The 20393-nt window shown below is 34.4% G+C and overlaps 1 protein-coding gene across 1 annotated transcript in view; it reads right to left on the reverse strand.

Annotated features, from left to right (window-relative positions):
• Window positions 1–2021: 2021 nt before the first annotated feature.
• DYNC2H1 (dynein cytoplasmic 2 heavy chain 1) overlaps window positions 2022–20393 on the reverse strand; it is a 152118-nt gene continuing 133746 nt past the window's right edge. Inside the window, exons 77-80 of the mRNA XM_032679259.1 lie at window positions 14525–14634; window positions 14120–14201; window positions 7316–7432; window positions 2022–2690 (exon numbers count right to left, since the gene is read on the reverse strand). Coding sequence (XP_032535150.1) covers window positions 2532–2690; window positions 7316–7432; window positions 14120–14201; window positions 14525–14634 — 468 coding nt within the window. The 3' untranslated portion in view covers window positions 2022–2531. The remainder of the gene's footprint in view (window positions 2691–7315; window positions 7433–14119; window positions 14202–14524; window positions 14635–20393) is intronic.

Raw genomic sequence — 20393 nt, forward strand, 5'->3', positions numbered from 1 at the left:
CAAAAGGAGATTTAATCAAGCTGGCTAACAGTACTTTGCACTCGAGAGAGAAGGTGCTCCAACAGAAATGCATTGAATGCATCTCCTGAGAACAAAACTCCTGATGCTGTGAGCTGAGAAATATTACACAGTTCTAAATCCGTGGCAGAAGTAAATGATAGAAGAAGTAACAAACCTCTAGAGACAGGCCAATTCTTACGTGGCCTATCAGACAAGCTATTAGTAAGAAACTGAATCAGTACCTGGCCCTGCAATAGAAATATAGTGTAGTAGGTCTGGAGGATTCTCTTTTACATCTGTTCTTTGTGACAACATCAATATCTGAATATTAGTAGCATCAGTTAGGACTTCCTCACTAAATATATACAAAGAGGAGACTTGAAAACAGAGACCTTAAATAATATTTATATTTACACTTGGCAATATGGAAGGTACATTTGAAGCTTACAATTAGGAGAAGAAAAAAACCCCACAAACTAAAACATGAAAATCCCCACAAGGTTCTACTAATGATTTATTTCAGAGTTTCTACAACTCATTAAAGTACATTTTTCTTTTCTATAACAAGCAAGATGGGTCATCAAAGCCACCTACTACATCTCTGGTCTTTACTTTCTGGGCAAGTTAGGTTAAAATACAATGTATTACTTTTCAGACATCTTTGCCCTAACATAGGTAGTTATCTGAGCAGCTGAGTATCTGTATTTCTCTACCTGTCCACAAAAGAGAAGCCAGAACTAATGAGAGTCAGTTGATCCCTCAGTTTTGAGATACATGAAAGCTGAAATCCAGTCTAGTTTATGGAAAAATGTTGGACCAAAAGGGAAAGTTGCAACGTGTTCTTTACGTGTGCCTAGGGGAATTGAAAGCCCAAGCTGCCTTCAGCAAAACTTTTCATCTCCAAGAAAGTCTAGTATAGCAGAATCCTTTCCCTGGCCAAATTGCCCTGTAAATTCTCACAAAGCTCGTGCATACATTTATACAAGTGCTTGCTGTTCTGTTGGAGACTTTGTCATTTTCTTCCAAAATTTTCCTCACAGACAACTCTTTTCTAAATCTGCTACATTTTTATTCCTCAGTGAATCAGAGTTAAATGTATAAAGGAAGATGACACAATTATCTGAAAAGTATCACATAAATCTATTCTTCTTTTAGACAGGATTCAATTTTAAAAATGTATGTGCACTTGTATCAAATTATTTTAGGACAGCTTTTTATTAAAAGAACAACTAAAATAGGAACGTTTTAAATAAAGACAAAAGACCAAGTTTAAATTATGAACAATAGAGAAGAAGAGAGAAAAATACTTTCTTCAGAAAGTTGACCTGGAGATGTGGCCAATCTTTTCTCTGCTTTGCTTCTCCCTCCTTCAAGCCATCAATGAAAAAATATCAGGAAAGTGAAATATAATCTTAATTTAAATACTACTTCCAAATGAATATAAAATAGATATATTAGAGCTAAGACATCTATTTTGTTTTCTAAGCAAACTAAGAAAGTGTTTATTTGCCTTTGGTTTTTAAAAATATCTTCATGTGGTGACTCTGTAATTCCAGTTAAAAATTAGACACTTTCAATTCTTACATTGAGACTTTATAATTCGTCAGTAATGCTGCTTCCTGCTGGGTTCTGGGTTTCCTCCTTCTTTTGGGATTTTGTCTAATTGCACCCCAATGCTATGTCAGCATCCCAACACGATACATCATGAACCAGTGAAATCAAACGAGTATCCTGCACTAAGAACAAGACTCCAGGTATCTGTCGCATCACAGATCAAAAGTATTATTATATCCCTCTGTTATTCATTTAATAACTGGATGAAAACCTCTTTTGTTTGTCTAAGGTATTGTTTTTCTATCTTGGGCCTTTATGTGAACATTCTTGCTGAAATTTAGCACAGTTTCATAAATATTTTTTTACAGTAACTTCTAGATAACAACTTCTAGATAGTAGTCTAACTGAATTTGTAACTCCACTTGAAGTTTATGACGATCCTATTATTTCCTACCAATACAAAGGAATATAATTACAAGTAAAACGTCATTAAAGCAGAATGAAATGTTTATCCTGACTTTTATCTTCAAGTAAAACATTCAATTTCAGTTACAGAAGGTTTTATAATTTTATTTTATTAAATAACAGAGATATATGAAGAAAAGTTCCAAAAGGATAATGAAAAAAAGATCAAAGAAAAAATGCTGACTATGAGTTTATATTCAATATTTCTGGGCAGAACAAAAGAGATTTCAGCAAGTCTTAGAAAGAAATGGAGCATATTACAATCTAGAGAAAAAAAAAACCAAATTAGCAGTTTGCTGAATAGTGCCATGTTAACTTTTACAATATCCCACAAAGATACAATGAAGTTCTATTCAAGCAGAATTACTTCAATATATCTTAAAAAAATAAACAGGAATTTATAAAACATTGCTTTAAAAACACAAAAGTGATAAATCTAAAGTTTTCTTCTAATAAGTAAGAAATTAGATATTTAAATGATTCTTAACTTCACAAGTTAATGCAGTTTCACATTACTGATTTTTTAAAAATAAAGCAGCGCCACACTGAATCCACTGGTCTTGGTTTCCTCCACAAGGTACATCAATATTTGTCACCACACGGTCTCTCTCCACACTAGTGTAGACTGGTAAAGATATGCATTCCTCTGGAGAATATGGACCATATGCATCCTGTCAATAAGCAAGCACTTAGTTACCACTTAGACAACAAAACATGAGAAAGCAATAATCTCCAATGGTTTGGTATCTAAAGTTAACACACAGTTTAGACACTACAGCCTTGGACAGGAAAGTCTTGGTCCAGGTGACAAAGGAGAAGGATTACCAAGGATTACCAACAAAGCAGACTTCAGAAAAATTGCTAGCTCCATAACTAAAACTCCAGAAAGTATCTAACAGGAGTGATCCTGTGAAGTACATCTCAAAATCTTTGTTCAGTTAAAAATCACCCTTTAAAATTACATGTCAAAAGTGTCTGCAAACCAGGGCAAGGGAAGTGCTGAACAGTTTCCTGCAGGGAGAAGGCCCCTCAGAAGCACTCGTGCTGTACTGCAAGGAGCTGCTATCCTGGCAGGCTGGAGTCCCGGTGTGGGCAGTGCCAGTGCCCTTGGCAAGCCCTTCTGCCTCCTCCATCCCTGCAGCACAACCCTGTGCTCCTCCTGTGACACAGCCCATGTTGTGACCTGTGTCTGAGATATTTGCAAGAGGGATATTTTAGGAGATACAATCAAAAAAAATTTTAGCCCACACTTTTCAGGTTACTTTATGGATTTAAACAATGATTTCTAACATCATGGAATCCAATTGTAAAAACTGTTCTCTGATACAGAGAGAACTACTATACCTTACATTATAGTTTCACAGGGCCTGCACTTAATGCACAATATTAAGAGGAACCCAGAGAGAAACCCACAGTTTAGTTCGACCACAACTTAAAACAAACAAACAAAAAGCCTAAATTCCCTAGTCCTTTCCAAATACTTTTAGCACTTCTAGACATGTAGGAACATGTAAATAGTTACGGTAGAGAAAAGAAAAAAAAAAAAAAAGAGAAAAAAAAGGTAAGTTTACTGACTTTTTTTATTATTATTTATTTATTTTAATGCCTTTGCTACTAATACTGATCACAGTCACAGTTCGGGTTCTCTGGCACTTATGGAAAACAGGCCAATTGCATTAAATGCCTAAGCAGGAAATTATCAATCTAACTTTAAGCAAACAGATTTGAAGTGAGAGCTTTGAACTTCCATTTGAATTAATTTATAACTTTTATTCTCCTATACATGTACTTCACCCAGCATTAGCAGCACTGCTATTTACACACTTAAAATTATATTGTAACACTACTCATGGAAGGACCTTGGTTGAAGCCATGGCTTTATCTCTCAGTCTGTGTCCTGATGAACAAGAAGTGCCCTGTTCTGAGAACAGGAACAGCTCCTCTTCGCTGTCTGTACCACAAACTGTGTGCGACCTGGATGCAGTTTCCTCCTAGGCCTTTGCACAGGGCATTGTTCATATGTGTGATCACAGACTTGTGCTCAAAGACTCAGTCTAGACTCCTGTAGCATGTAATTTAGGTTTCAACCAATTATGTATTTATTTAGCAAATAATTCAGGGTTTGATTGAACTGATATATATTAAGCCCATTTTCCATCATACTCAAAATGTCCTTCCTGTCAATAGGAAAGTGTCAGAAGATTTTAAAGAACCAAGTAACAAAGCAGCACACTTGTCAGAAAGGAATTTAAAATAAAAATGTGTCATTTTAATGCAAATCACATCAAATGTGAGTTAGTGATGCTCCAATACTGGAAAATAAAAACATGAAAAAGGAAATGTGCAAACAATAACTGTTTAAAGCACATGCCTTGCCATTACTGAAGAATTTTGTTGTCCCTTTTGAAAATCAACTTCCCCTGCCTTTTGGACACTAGTGTTTAAATCTTTACAGAAGGTCCATGCACTGTAATATTTCTATAGAGTAACTTAATAATCAGAAGTTTGTAAAGAGAGTTCAGCTGTTCTCAGAAGGATTATACTTACCCCATTTATCCCTTGGTTAACACTGAACCAAGGGAAGCAGACAAAACACTTGCCAATGTGAGATTAAAATGTTAATCAGAGAATTTAAGTTCTGCCAAAGCTGGGAGCCAAAAGTCAGCCAGTTTGCCTTCAAAGACCTCTTTTTACACCTTCTAGGGTCCAAATATCTGTTCTTGTGCCTTTCTCAATCGCACTGATGTTTTAAGGAATCACATTATTTGAGGGTTAAAGCCATTCTGTGAAAGTCTTTTTGAACCACAAATCCTTATGTCCTTGGCTTAAGTACAGTCCAAAAATCCTCTTTTGTCAGACTGCCTCAAACACAGTTCCATCCCCTTTAGTGACACCCTTCACAGCTTGGGATCTATCAGCGAATTAAAACTGGAAAGGACCTTCACAGTTTAATGAGAATAAGCACCATGTTATTAGCCCAAAATATTCCACTGCAGCATTTTGAGGGGATTCTCTCAGAGAAATCATGTAGGCTACTTTTTCCTTTTCTTTTTAGAGAGCTCACGTTTATTTTTTTTTAGTTGAAAATTACCTCAAAGCATTGCATTATAAATACATACATTTTTGCTCACTAGATTTAAAAAGAGATTTTATGGGGAAAAGAAAACAAATTCAAAACCTACGAATCCTAAGATAATACGTTCAACTTTATGCACTCTTCTGCTAAGGAGAGGTAATGAAATAAGGGGAAATGCATAATGTCCAATTCTGCCCTGGTTTCTGAGCACAGTGTTTGATTATGGTCAATTTTTACAGAGAAGCTCATAGCAAAACAAGTCAAGAGTAGAACAGTTCAGAAAAGCTTTCCTTAGAGACATTTTGAATTTAAAATCTGGGCAGTTGACAGCTTCTGGTATGTGTTTTATAAGAACCATATTTTTTTCCAGCACAAAGACTTCAGCTGCTATTCATTTCAAATATGAAGTACATTGGACAAAGTTTGATTAATTGATTATTGAACTATCTCACTTTTATATTTTATAGATAAAGCTCTCTGCTGATCTCACAACTTTTGGATCTTATCTTTGAAGTTTATTAAACACAGTTATTCAGAAAAATACTTAGGAATCTGTTTTATTTCTAAGACAAGATGAATGTTTTTCAGAACAATGGGAAGGCTACTTACAATATTAATTTCCAATATTTTACCATTTGGTGTTACCATGGAAAACCGTGCATATTACCACCCTTCTACATCTACCTCTGAGCCAATATATTAAGGTGCCTGCCAATTCCATATTTATCCCATGTACCACCTCTCAAGTAAATTACAAATCTGTTCATTTATCTAAACAAAACAAACCTTATCAACTACTTAAGAACTGAAAAATCTTTCACTGGTCAACTTTGTAACAGGTTTTGTGTTTTGGTTTTCAGTCCTTTTTTTTTTTTTTTTTAAATTTTCGGTATTTTCTATCCCATCCAAGCTGGGAGCAGTGGTGCAGATGGTGGCAAGCATTTACTGCGGTGTTCAAGCTCCACATCTTAGTACAGTGCTGCTATACTGTAATGGAATGGTATACTTCCACTGCAGGATATAACAATGAGAGAAAAGTTGGGATACAGTAGTGTGATAGCAGTGGAACTCCTTGAACAATATCTATCACCATATATGACAAATCTAATCATTGTCCTAATCTATGATAATTAATAAACTCAATTCTAACTGAAATGTCGCCTTCTTTAGCCCAGTGAACTTTTTTTTGACAGTCTTCTAACCAAAATTAGCTCTCTCAAGAGATAACTGCTGAATTATGTGGATTGCCAAACAATAGACTACAGTTAATAAATTCATTTGCTTGATGAGTTAATGTCTACAGGATGTGGGAAAAAAACTGCATTCATCCTACTTCTCACTTTCTATTTTTCACTTGATTTTTGGTGTGAAAGTCTTAATATATTTTGTTTTAGAAGTGTCTGTGGGATTCTCCTCACCTGTCTGTCCCAGAGTTAGGGATCTAGGCTGTCTTTAGAGTCACACCTAGACAGAGATTTAACCCAGTTACCTTTGGATGGGATGGGCTTCCTGAGATACCTAGCATTTATTGAGACCAAAGAAGGAGCTAAGGCAACTAAGTCATACCAGGCAATTAACTTTGAGACACCTAAATTTAGGTGAGATGAATTCTACAATAAGCTCTTTTTCAGTCATAAGACACATCCTTGAATATTTTCCATGTAACTTTTTGCATTATTTATCGGAGATTGCTATGATAATTGGAGGACAGAAGCAGTAACAATTTTTACTGTTTGGATTACTTCACTTTCATCTTAAAATCTGCAAGCATTGACATATTTTTAAATTAGTTTAAGTAGGGGAAAGGCTTTCTTTGCTTACAGCTCACACCATTATCTTTATAGTGCTGTTGTATTTTAATTTAAGGTTTAAAATGCAAAGAAAATATATTCTAGGAATGAAATCTCTAACACATGTACACATTTACTAAATAGACTTTTGAAAATATGCTAATGATTTTAAAAGACAAGGAAAAAAAAGCTATGACTGAAATAAAGTCCTTGCTTTCATCTAAGCAATAGAAGCTAAAGAATATCGACAAAATTATAATAAGTTCCTGTTTTACATAAAATAAGTAACTGCTTTTCCTAGTAAAGACTGGGCTTTTTATTTTGAAATGAAGGGGAAAACAGGTCAGCAACATCATACTGAAAAGCTACTACACAGAAAAGAAATCAAATTATGGGTCTTGATAGTTCAGGGCTTTTAATAATTTAGTACCTGTGGAATCCAGGCCATGTAACAAGGGAGAACAGATGACACACTGGGAGAATCATGCAGATTTTCTGAAAGTCGATTTCCATCAAAACGGCAACCTTCCAGTTGTAAGCCACTGATCTGCCGCGGAAATATAAAATATTCAAACATATAGAACAGATTTGAAATGTCAATAATGATTACACTGTGCTTTAATAAATGATGAACTTTTTTACTGTGACCAAAGTTTTAAATAACAGGAAATTAATTATTGGAATGTTCTGCATGAGACTAGGAAACATAATTTAAAAGCAAGATCTGGACCACACTTTGGCATGAACTTCCTCTGATTTGAACTCAAATTCTTTAAAATGCAGGAGAAAAATAGCTGTAAATGTAATCAATTATGAAACTGCAGTTGCCTGGCATTAGATTAATGGAATTATGATAGCAACAGCCAAGGACACAATCATTACAATGCCTAGCAAAGAGAAGAACAATCACTGAAATAAGCATGGCTTCCTGCTTGGAAGTTTGAACGCAGCTTTCAAAGAATGGAATGTGTGGTTACACAGCTTCAGCAGAGGCAAACAAAATATAGTGAAATAACACAAGAGAAAATTTTTTTTAGCAAAACTCAAGATTTCTTAGATTAACTGTTATTTGGCAAAAAAATAAGAATCACAGATGCTTCTGTAAGTAACTATGCATATGTAACATGTTTCAAGTGCTTTTTCTTTTGATTAGTAAGTAATTTCAGCCTCTGAACTAAACATTCCCTTTTTTCTTCACTGAAGTCTTCCATAAATCAGTGACAGTGATATCTATTCTGGATTTCCTCTAACTAAAATTTTCAATATTTGTTGATCATTTTATTTTCCCAGTACAAATAATACTAGTTTGCCAGTATAAATAATAATAATATTTGTCAGTTTACCTGCTGAGAACTTCAATTTTAACAGTAATAACAGTAATAAAATTTAACCCAGTAATAACTTTCGTGTAGCTTTTCAAAAGGCTAACTCAAGCTGCTGCAGATATCTAACAGAAACCACAGTCTGAAAGTCATCTGTCTATTATATTATCATACTAAAGCCCCGAACCAAATTTGTAATACTGATGTCAGCTTTCACCAAATGCAATATTAACAAAGTAGTGCTGGAATAAGAAATAGAATGCTGTTGTAAACTGAATGAGTGACCACATAACCAAAATGGAGAAAAATACCATTTCCTAAATACATTTTCTCTTGCAAGGTATTTTAAAAAGTGTACCAGATTTTAAAAATGGATTAAAGTATGATATTACAATGAAGATCAGTATCATAGAAGATATAATGGAAATAATTTTCTTAGGTAACTTTAATATTCTAAAATTATTTGATAAGAAAAGTTGGAATTAAACAGTAACACAATGGGGGTTACTGTCCTGCTTGCAAAGCAATGCTTTCCTCCCAGGTGTTAGGGGTTTTTTGTCAATTGTCTACTAACTGTGTACTAGCTAAGATTACTTTTTGCATTTTTAATATCTAATTATTCTTTTGATTGTAGACAGGCATTGCACTCTTCAAGAATTTTCTTCTTTAAACTTATACTTTTGTCTAACTCGGATCCGGGGACTCATCCTTACAATGTGTGAAATGCAGATGTACATATTCTAATATGAAAAAAATGGTTATGAAACATGGTTTTTAAAAAATATATAGAACAAAGCTGTGTTTCTCCTTGGACAGTGACCAGAGAAGTCAACAACACTCTTTGGAGAAATCTGTGCTCCATAAAGACTAGAACTTACAGTAAAGCCTTCAAAACTATGGATAACCTGAAACAAAACAAACCCAAATGGAAATTTCAGAGCAGTATGACTTTTTGTCTAACTTTAACTTCCACAAATTATTATAAGAAGCCCTCAGTGAAATTAATTACATTTTTCATACTTACTATCTGGAACTGCAAAAACGCTTTTACTCCTTCAATCTCTTTTCAAAAGCTTAAGGTCTGCTCTTCATCATGAAAATGTGACAATATTCTCACTTCTGCCAAGTTTATTGTGATCTTTTCAGGTATGTTGCTTTTAAGATACAAAGTTAACATTTGATATTTTCCACTGTTTCTTTTCAAACTCAAAATCTCTTCAGAGAGATTTTGGAAAAAGTTGGCTTTATGCAGAAAAAAAGAATTTGGGGTGTCAGTAATCTTTAACAACAGCCGATATACATTCCAGTGCCACTTCGGTCTTCCAAGAAGAAAGATTATGAATAAAAATACCATAAACGGTACAAAAGGAAGAAAGTCTTACTAATGATTGTACTGAGACTTTCTCACAGACTCCTTCCTACAGGTCTCTGTTGTTAACACTGATACTTAAGACCTCACTTTATTATATGCATAGGTCCTAGATTACACTTTATCTCACTACACTTCTGATAGAATGCTTTCAAAGCTCTTACTTATCCCTATCACACCAATATTAGAAAGATTCATCTCCTGCGTTCTTCATTCTACCCTTCCTGCATTCTGCAGGGAATTTTGTTATAAAGTTTAATTTGATAAATAAATGAATTTGGCAAAGTTATTGAGGGAAGATTGGCCTGATGAAGAGGTTTTAAAATTTAGTGTTGGAGTGTTCAAAGGTCTGGCCATCCTCAATATCTCTAAAAGAAATTTTTATAGAAGTGAGTCACCTATTGAAAAATCTCTTTCTACTCCACGTTACTTCTTTTGATACTGGTGGTTCCTTTGACATTATAGTTACATAAAATAATATCATTTGGTCTCCTGGAAAACTTCAACCAATGTTAGAAACTCCTTTTAAGATTAAGACCAAAATTTTTACTTTGATGCAATATTAAAAGACATTAATTAAAAAACCCAACAACACCAGAACAATATACTTTCTGATACTGTCTGGCTGAGTACTCCAGAGCCATGTGCTCATTGCTATGATAAACACTGTAGAGAAATTACAATTACTATGAAGGACATGGATTTCACAGCATCTGTAATATAATCATAGTATCTTTGCAACACAGCTGAGAGTAATGGCTAGACTTGACCATGATTTCTAAAATTTGAATTCTTACAAAGAATTTGGCATTTCACAATTATTGGTACTAGTTCAAGTTCACAACAGTTATTTTTAAACATTACAGACCATGTTTTTTTAAAATACATTTGTAGAAAGTGTGCTGATACCATGGTCTAAAGGATGCCTGTTTCCAAAATTTCGAATTTTCTGCAATTAATGCCATAATTTCCTATGAAATGATGCAAACTACATCAGATTTCTGGAAGCCATATTTTCACTTCATTAACTCTACAGGCCTCCATCATTAATTTATTGGCATTTCAGGATGAGGGCATACTGTAAAAAAAGACCTCTTAGGATGCCCTACAATAATATATCTGTCAATTGCTAAGAGTATATAGTTTCAATATTAATACCGATATTATGTATTTGAGACTTGCAATAATTTTTTATTTTTCACTATTTATATTAAGTTCGACGCAAGCTCATAGTACTTACTACCGAATAATTTCTTGTCATGTTTCTTCCTTTCCCTCTTTTCTACAATAACAGAAAATGGAATGCCAGAAGGAATGACTATCTGCTTTTGTACAACAGCACAATCAGTGCACAAAGCAAACAGAAGAGATGTATTTGCATTTCAGTATGTGATAAGCGTGCAATAGCCATACATTTTCAGTACCTTTTGTTAAAGCAGTCTGAAGGGATATTAAAGAAGGTGTAATTTTACACAGATTGATTCTAAACCAAATATACATCACAGCCTACTAGAAGAGATTTACTTCACATCATAAATCTAAATTATCACCTGAATTAACACTGATAACTTACCATCTGATTTGATAGTTCATACATACTAAGGTGTGTTCTTGGCCTGATTGAGTGTTCTTCTGTCTACTTTGTAGTTTGTACACTGACAGTTCTGCCACTGCATGCTTCTGACTTACAGATGATCACAGGGTATATTATTTGCATTTTTTGGCATAGAAGGGTCAAATGTCTAGAACTGCTGAAGCATGATGCATTTTTTAAAATTACAGCAAGACTGAGAAAGCATTTTCGTCATATAGACCATAAAGAAATTTACTCCTTTTCCTTATAAGAACAAATTCTAAGCCATCAAAAACTTTTAAAACTAAAGGCAAGGAAAAAAATCTAAAAGAACGTATCTTCAAATCACTCCCTAACTGACAGTGTGAATAAGAAAGTTATACAAAGTATGTGTGAATATCAGGTTTAAATTCATCTGCATTCCTATGTGTTTCAACAACTCTCCCATATCCTAAAAGAGAGTCCCCCAATTATGTGAGTACAGAATCAAGTCTCTCAGTGGAATTAGTCATACAAAGTGAAATAGCACCATTAGCATAAATTGAGACTCATAAACCTCAGAATAGCCTACACTATGGTCTGGTTCCTGCAGGGGAGTCTGGTAAACTACAATTTCTGATTTAGGTGGGATAAACCAAGGTCCCAGCTATCTCACCACAGCATGTGTATAAGGACTTATCTATTCTGCTGACTGATTTTTTTTGAGTCCCTACTCAAAATAGCTCCCCATTCCACAAGGTTAGCCTGAATTCTTGAAACTGCAGATACAATGTTTACTTTATCAGTTTTAAAATTCATACTGGTAAGATAAACCAAGCCTAATGTGCAATCCTTAGGATCCTTATCAAACAAGACACATTTTAGAGAACGATTTTTCTGAATCAATGACATTTTTATGCCCTAGTTACAGTGCATGTGGTATTTAGCCTTACTAATGTGAAAGTTTCTCCCCAGTTTTCCTTGAGCATGAAGATGGATTCTAAAGGTAAGGAACCTAAATATTCAGCATTGCAATGGGTTTCAAAGCCTTTCTGTTCATCAAAGATTCAAAGGAGCAGTGAAAATACTTGTGAATACTTATTAATAGAGATTAAATGAATATTGCTCTTAGAGGTAAAGATAATATTCAAACCAAATGAAGAAACTTGACAGGATTCTTATGTTTTGTTAAAAATAACCACTTGTCTAACTGCTTGTACTATTCCTGTGGCAGAGAATTTGCTCTTAAACAAAATTCTCTTTTTATTTTTGGTTCCTCTTGGAACATAAGACTCATTCTAGCAAGGCAATAGAGAATATACATTAACCTTTTTGCCTACATATGACATAGACTGCTAAGAGTACACTTTAACTAGTATTACCAAAAATTCACCACATAAATTTTCACATAGTAGAAGCTACAATTAGAAGTTTAATAACTATAAAACTCTTTCCTCTAATTCTTTATTTTCCAAGCAGCTATTTCAATCTTGCAATCGTAAAATAATGTGATTATTTTTAATATATGAAAATACTGAGCTAAAATTATTCATGCATGGAGTTCAGGTATTTGACATCGACTTCTGACATATTTCAAAGATGTTAGGATGATTTTGAAGAAGTTCAGGCTCCTAGAATCTACAGCTGATAATTAGCCTACTGGAATGAGTGGCCTGAGATGCGAAACTCCGTTTTGGCTTACTGATAGAAGTCTTAGATGAATCTGTCACTGCAGAACATGTGATTTGCAGGCTCCAAGGTTTGTCATATACCAGGTTTATTTCAAGGAACTGAATTGCCCTAAAAGTCCCTTGGTTTATTTATGTCCAAGTTCTAGACTCCTATCTGTTTCTCATTAAACAAAGTAGGCAACCATTACTCTTACTTAAATACTAAGATTGAATAATTCTCAAAAGAATATTCTCTAGTTCCACAGGAATTAATTCAACAAAGTTCTAAAGACTGTATTGTATAAAGGTCAGTTTGGATGATTACAGTTATCTTTACGGGCCTTACAATCTATTAAGATTTTAGGAATATGAATTCTTACACATTCTGTATTAATAATTTTAGACAGCGTCAGCAGCCAGCCCAGATCCCAAATCTCTCCCACAGCTTTCTGTCTGCCTGCATTATCAGACTAGAGAACGTACCCTGCCACTTGCTTTCCTAGTCTAGCAATCTGCTTGCTTTAGCTGCACATGAGGAAAACAGTCACGTGGTGAGTGCCCTGCGTTAGTCACACGTTTCTGTGAGGATGCAGTTTTAAGTGCTTTTGCTCTATGCTGAACACAGAACTTGGAGCTGTGCAGGATTATCATGGGACCAACATACCTGTTGGAACACATAGTGTAGAAAACTTATTTGTCAATTGCCTAGAAAATTAGGTATAAAAAAGGTGCCCAGAGATCTGGATTCAGCCAAAGTGGCAATTCTACATGAAATGTTAAGAAGCTAAATTAAACCAAACTTTGCTGTCTAAGCAATCAGTGGTCACTTCATGGCTGCTGGCTGTAGGCCTAAGATTAAATAGTTAATTAATTTAAAAATTGTCAGGTCTTTACCATATAAAAAACTAGCCATATCACAGTGTACTTTGGTTTACTTCCTTAGAGGTCTCTTTTCAGTGCTTCAACAAATGCTAATGTATGGCCTTTGACTGATTTATATGTTTATTTCCCCTTGCTACATGACACAAGTCCTTCTGGAGAAGAGTTAGACTTTAACTAATGGAATCGCAGCTTGAATTTTTATCTAAGAGGTGGTTGAAGAAAATACAGCAAGAATAAGCTTAATTTTAAAATGAGCACTATGACTAGGGAGGATAAAAAAGATACTGCCATCTTTTTCTAATTTTTGTGGCTTGTCAACCATTTTTGTAGCTGTATACTATTGACCAGCCTTAGTTTTCCAGAAAGTTTATGGACAGATGACTTGGACTATGCTAACAAAACATCCTAAAAATTCTAGTAAAACATCCTGGTAAAATACCTTAACTTGGAGTTTGCCTTCCTGTATTCGCCCTTTCCATGAAGCTGTAAATTTAAGGCTGTCCACTGAACAGCTCATTACTCTGCAAAGGAAACACATATACAGTAAATCTTAGACATGTAACAGGAAATGAAACAAAAAACTAAACCCAATGTATTTGCAATGCGTACCATATCATACTAACTCTTACTCTGAAGAAAAATACATCTTTATTCTAATTGAAAAAAATAACAATCAGCATTTATACAAGTAACTCACAGTTATTTTACTTCAAGGCAAGAAATACAAATGAGATGATTAATTAAAGCAACTGACATAACATGCTGCATCTGTGTCCTGAAAATTAAATAACCATCTTCACACATAGGGAGCAATGGCATAGTAGCACAAATATTTTTCCCTCACCTTGCAGTCTCCTGGCGTAAGGCATTGAGAAATGTGTCAGGATGAAACAGCTCTGAAAGGTCAAGGGTGTCTGACAATAGTTTCTGTTTCTCTGCCTTTTCTACCCAATTCTAAAAGAGAAAATAATTTTTAAAAAAAGGAAAAAAAGGAATCCTGAAGTTATTGCTTGATTTTTCAACATTTTGAGTTAATGTAGGTTTGTCAATTATTATGATTAATGAAAAATGTTTGTGTAAATATACTGTAACCTCAAAGATTATTATTAATTTCAATAAATTAAAACTGGTAAAAAGGAAATTAACACCATTTAAAAGTATACAGTAGTCTATCTGTAACATGACTTGTCCATTCTAAATAAACTTCTATTTCATTCTTTATACAGTGAATGTATAAAGAATGTATAAATTTGCACTTTGTACAGTGCAAATTTATCAAGCTTCTATCATTGTAGAAACCCTATTTCACATTTACTTACAGGGGAGTTTCAGTTTTCCATCAAAATGGCTGCCATTGCTGTCTTTGCTCTAATAAGTTCAGGCAAATAACTGCATTCCTTTCAAGTATGCTTTAAGATCATTTTTTGTATAAATGGCATGTTATATTCAAGAAACAATTTTCGATCTGCAGTTAAGAGTTTCTGTCAGTACTTACCCTTTATTTGAAAAAAAATATTACCTAGTATTAGGTTTATGCTGCCATTTTTAGTGTAGTAGTTTGAGACATGCATTCATAGAATTTATCATAAGATAAAAACTGGCTCTGTTATATTTGGTAATAAATGAAACTAATAAGGGCAGGGGAACAACTGTCCTCAACTATCCTTACAAAACATGTCTCAACCTTCTTCTACCCTTTCCAACTATGCAACTATGAAGCCCGTTACTGGAGTACCAAGCGTGGAATTTTCCATCAATGCAACACATTATGTGCCAATATGAGAAAAGAGACCCACACTGCACCTTAAAATCATGATAAACGATGTATCCTAAATAATGCAATCTGAGTTTGATCCTCGAAATACTAACAATTGCAGACTAAAGAATTTGTTATCTTCAGACAAGTTATTTAGGTACCTGAGTAGCTATGCAACAGTCCACGCTCAAAATCCTCTTCTGAAACTCTTATAATGTAGCTCTTTGGTACAATTTCTTTACATGATATAGTCACAGTCCTGACCATGGCACTGTAGTATAAACCTGAAGTCACTGTATAACCTACTCTATAAGCAGTTGCAAGCCATATGCTTCTGCACAGAAAGATTAAGTGTTCAATGACAGGATGGACAGGGCTTTGATCAACCCAGTCTAGTGGAAGGTGTCCCTGCCCGTGGCAGGGGGGTTAGAACTAGACGATCTTTAAGATCCCTTCCAACACAAACCATCCTGTGATTCTACAAATACTAAGCCAGAAATTCATCAGAGACCAAGGTTCCACATGCTATCACTAAATAAAGACAAGTCCCACTCCTTTCTAAATACCAACTACTTGCAGATGATAAAATTGCTCTAGTCACTGGATAAAAAATCTTGGAAGTTACACTCTCATTACACAGTGCACCTGCCAAACATCCATATCACACTTAAAAAGTATTTTACTATATTGTTTAAACTAATGACTAATGAATAATTTCATAGAAGCATTTTGGAAGTGACAAAATCATCTAAAATGCAAGTAAATATCACTCAGTGAATTTTATTTTATATTGTCAGCATGTCACACACATCTCCATAATGTTTCCACCACAATCAAACCTTTAATCAGTGATCTTTTTATCTGCCACATCACTGATTATGAGCCCTCAACCCAAATGATTATGAATCAGTTAGAAGATTTTTGCTTTCCATTTTCATTAGATTAATGTACGCAGCTAGCGACTCTTGTCTGCATGACTCTTTTAATGACTTTATGCAACGATTTCTTTTATCATATAGCAGTAACTCTGCATTCTTGTTAGGAGAGATTTTGTAAATTGTTTGACGTAATAGAAGTAGACATTCATTTCAACTTATATTTAATATAATCGTTCTATTGCTGTCATCAAATAAACTTTTAATGTAACTGCTAAAGAGAAACACTGTCAGGAACACAGATGTTTATATTCCACCCAATTAAAAGACGAGTATGAGTGATATTAATTCTGAACTCATATAATTAGCACTACACAATAACAAAAACTTTCATTAGGTCACAAAAGCAAAGTTCATAATGGCTTGTACTTCTCTACATAAAGCTGAAGATGTAGCTCATTCATAGCCAATTAATAAATAATTTAATATTTAAATGCAATAAAATGGTAATAGAATGTATGCGACAACACAACTGTAAAAAATACCCTTATGTTTATTTTAGTGTTGTATGACCACATGGCAGCATATTAGTGAAGAGCTACAGTCTCAAAAGACAACATCAGTTTATTAAATGGATCATTTGTCACTAGTACACCCACTGCAACAAGGCTTGGAAGAGATCGGCTATTAAAGGGAAGGAAGTTTAAGCTAAGCTGTAGACAGACTGATGTTTCTTGAAAAGGAAAAATCCTGTAACAGATAGTTACCCCTCATTCCAGCTCCTATAAAAACATGTATTGACTGCATTTGTCAAAGTGATGCAAAGTTGTCTGACTTCTTATTCATCTTGGATTGCCATGTAGCATTTCAGACTGAAGGGCTTTCTTCCATGACCAACTCAGTAGAAAACTTCGCCTTTCCTGCCAGGTAGCCCACACTAATGCATGCATTTGTCACTTCTTAGCTGCACTGTAGTAAGGAGACTACTGTCAGCTCCAAGAATGTGCCAAATTTAGCTACCCGTCTCTTTGTGGTTCAAGCTGGTGCCGATGCTTTCCCAACTGTTTCCTCACTCCTAACTCTCATAACATGGTCTTTAAGAGGTTAGCTGCAGTTCAGGTTTTCTTCTTCAAAACAGCTAATAATCAAGATCTAAATTCACTGAAGGTCACTTTTGGTGTATCAATTAATAATATACTTTTGTTTAGATACAGCAGCTATAAAAGGTATAGTGAAGCTTAAAAAGCATATAACTTATTTTTAAAAATAAACTAATCTTGTATCAATAATTTCTATCATTCTAACAATGTGGTCTATAAGTCCAAATATCCTAACCCTGAAAATATTTTTATTACAAAATAAAATGAAAAATCTATCATATACTCTTCTTTGCAACTGTTTCTTTCAAAATTTAATTTCAGTATTTCATTATTTCAATATTTCCTGAATCTTTCTTATTACAATTAAACTAGAAATTTGTCTGAACTCTGATAGATTAATTTAGCAAATTATGATTATAAATATAATACCAAAACTTATCAGCAATACCCAAAATGCTTGAAAAGAAATTCCTAGCAGGATATTCCAAAACTTCAATTAATATGGGGTTCTGTTTGCTATAATAAAAAGATTTTGTTTCTTTTTTTTTCCTTACGTGGCCTCAGATGATTCAAATAATATTTTTTCATATATCTTAATATCCAAGAAACATCTATTCTGTTTTCAAAGAGAAGCCTTCCTTATCATCTCTAATCCCAAAGCAAACTGAGCATCTCATTGAACAGTGGAAAAAATAAGGAGGCTGCCAGATTTTCACATTATCATTTATACAACTTCAGGATCACAGAACTCCTCTAAAATGAATCAAGTACTCTTCCTTTACCAGTTTTAGTTCATTCCAAATGTATTTTCTTCTATCATATTTTTCTGTTGCTGTAGTCCCAGAAGAGAACTTATATTAAAAAAAAAAAAAGAAAACAACAAAAAGAACATATAAATCACTACAGAATTGATTTCATTTCTGTGCCTAGATGGAAAATTGTATTCAGTGCTACATGAATATGCATAGCCAGAAACCATGCAGTACAATTTCTGTTTTTCCACTAGTTTTAGATGGATTCAACATTACTGGGGGAAAAAAGTGCAGAACTTTGGATAATTCTGAGAGTAAATGATGGTGAGTACCACTGATAAGGGAGTAAATATGCAGCTAACCAGAGTTTAGACTGAGCAAAGGTCAAACAAGAAGTTAAGTCCTATTTTCTCCACAGTGCAGCAGCTGTTCTATAGGTGTGCTCCTAAGTGTTGGCATTCAGTGGTTAATGCCAGCAGGATTGATTGTATTACAGTTCAAGGAAATGAAATAGGGGCATTTTTTCAGGCATTGAGCCCAGAGGCAGTAACGTGGTAGGTTCTAAGGAACAACCGGTATACGACAATTTGCTCCCTTCTGGTAATATTTTTTTTGTATGTGAAATCCTTGAGCCATTACTTCTAATGTAGTTATCCTTTATTAAATGAATTTCTGAATACTGCAGTATTTCAGGTATATATCTGGCAATAATAAGTAATCAAATGATAAATAACACAGTAATTTAATTTGGAGTTTATGTCTAGTTTAAAATTTTTCTCTTCCCTGCTTTTCTTTTCTTCCTCTCCTCTCCTCTTTTCTCCTCTCCTCTCTTCCCCTCCCCTCTCCCCTCCTCTTCTTTCTTTCATTCAGACCAAGACTGCTGGCTAGTGCTTTAAATAAAATACTAGTATTTCTTTGTTTCAGTTTGAAATACCTTAAAACTCCCCAGTTTGTTCAGGAAGTCTGAACAACAACACAATAGCACAGTGTTAGAGCATGAATGTTCTGAGTCCATCAGCATCAGCATGTTAGCTAATGATGTGCTAGAATCAAATATGCAGTAAGGCTTAGCTGAGAGAAGCATTAGCAAATGTGATCGCATTCTGGTTACCTTATGACTTTATTTTTTATCAAAACAGGAACTTAACTTTCCATAAACTGCTGCTTTCTACATTTAATTCAGATACCATAACGGTGATGATGCATAAGAACCATAACAACATACTGACAAGTTCATGATTGATGCATGAATTATATTTCAGATTAACTTTTAGATATTCCCCTGTATGATAATTAAACACAGAATCCAGTTAGACTCCAATACTCTTATGCTTCATGCCTTCTAGTCTTTTCTTTCTCCACAACTAAACACATCCAATACCAAGCATTAGATTTCATTTGCAGTTCCCTTACTGGCTAAGGAAGCATAAGAGCCGGAATTATTCCTTGGTGGAACTTCCACTGGTAAGTTGCAGGGGAGGGAAAGCAGTGACACATAATATTCATTTGCAGTTAGCATATTAGACTCTTTACCATAATCCTTGGACAAAGTCAGGACTACATCAGACAAACCCTTGGCAGAGCTTTGGAGCAGGGATGCTAAAATCTATATAGTGATGGTGGTGGTGTGATTGAACAGGGGTACAGAATACTCAATTTATTAGGCACTAGTAATAATGGGACGCACTACAGTAATTTGTTTTATAGTACCAGTTTGAAGGTTATGTTACAATAAAGAGAACCAACAGAAAACTGCTTACTTTGCTATGGCTCATTTTCTCTGGTAACATCCCATGAGATACAGATTTTCCATTAAGCATCTCCCTCACAGTCCTTATTCCACTTCTGAAAAAACGATCCCTTGAACAGAAGTCACCAGTCTCTCTCTTTAACTTTTTTTTACTGTTTACTAGTCATTTATTTTTTTTTAACACTCTCTCTTAAGGCTGTCGAAACAGAAAATGTCTCAGCCATGCGTATGCTACAGAACTCTATTAGTAACGATTAAGGCTTAACCTATCAGATACCTATGCAATTTTTATCAAACATACTAAACCAATCTTATCAGAAATTGTTTAACTCTGTGGGGTACATATCCCAAAATACCCAAAAGATACCACAATTAAAAGGTAGAGAAAGAAATCTATTTTTTTTCTACAAGAAAATAGAGATCACAGAACAGAAACAGTGGCTGATGCAATCCCCTCTAAACAAAGGAACTTAATGATGG

The sequence above is a fragment of the Chiroxiphia lanceolata genome, chromosome 2, assembly GCF_009829145.1.
Source record: "Chiroxiphia lanceolata isolate bChiLan1 chromosome 2, bChiLan1.pri, whole genome shotgun sequence".
In the NCBI taxonomy this organism is placed as follows: domain Eukaryota; kingdom Metazoa; phylum Chordata; class Aves; order Passeriformes; family Pipridae; genus Chiroxiphia; species Chiroxiphia lanceolata.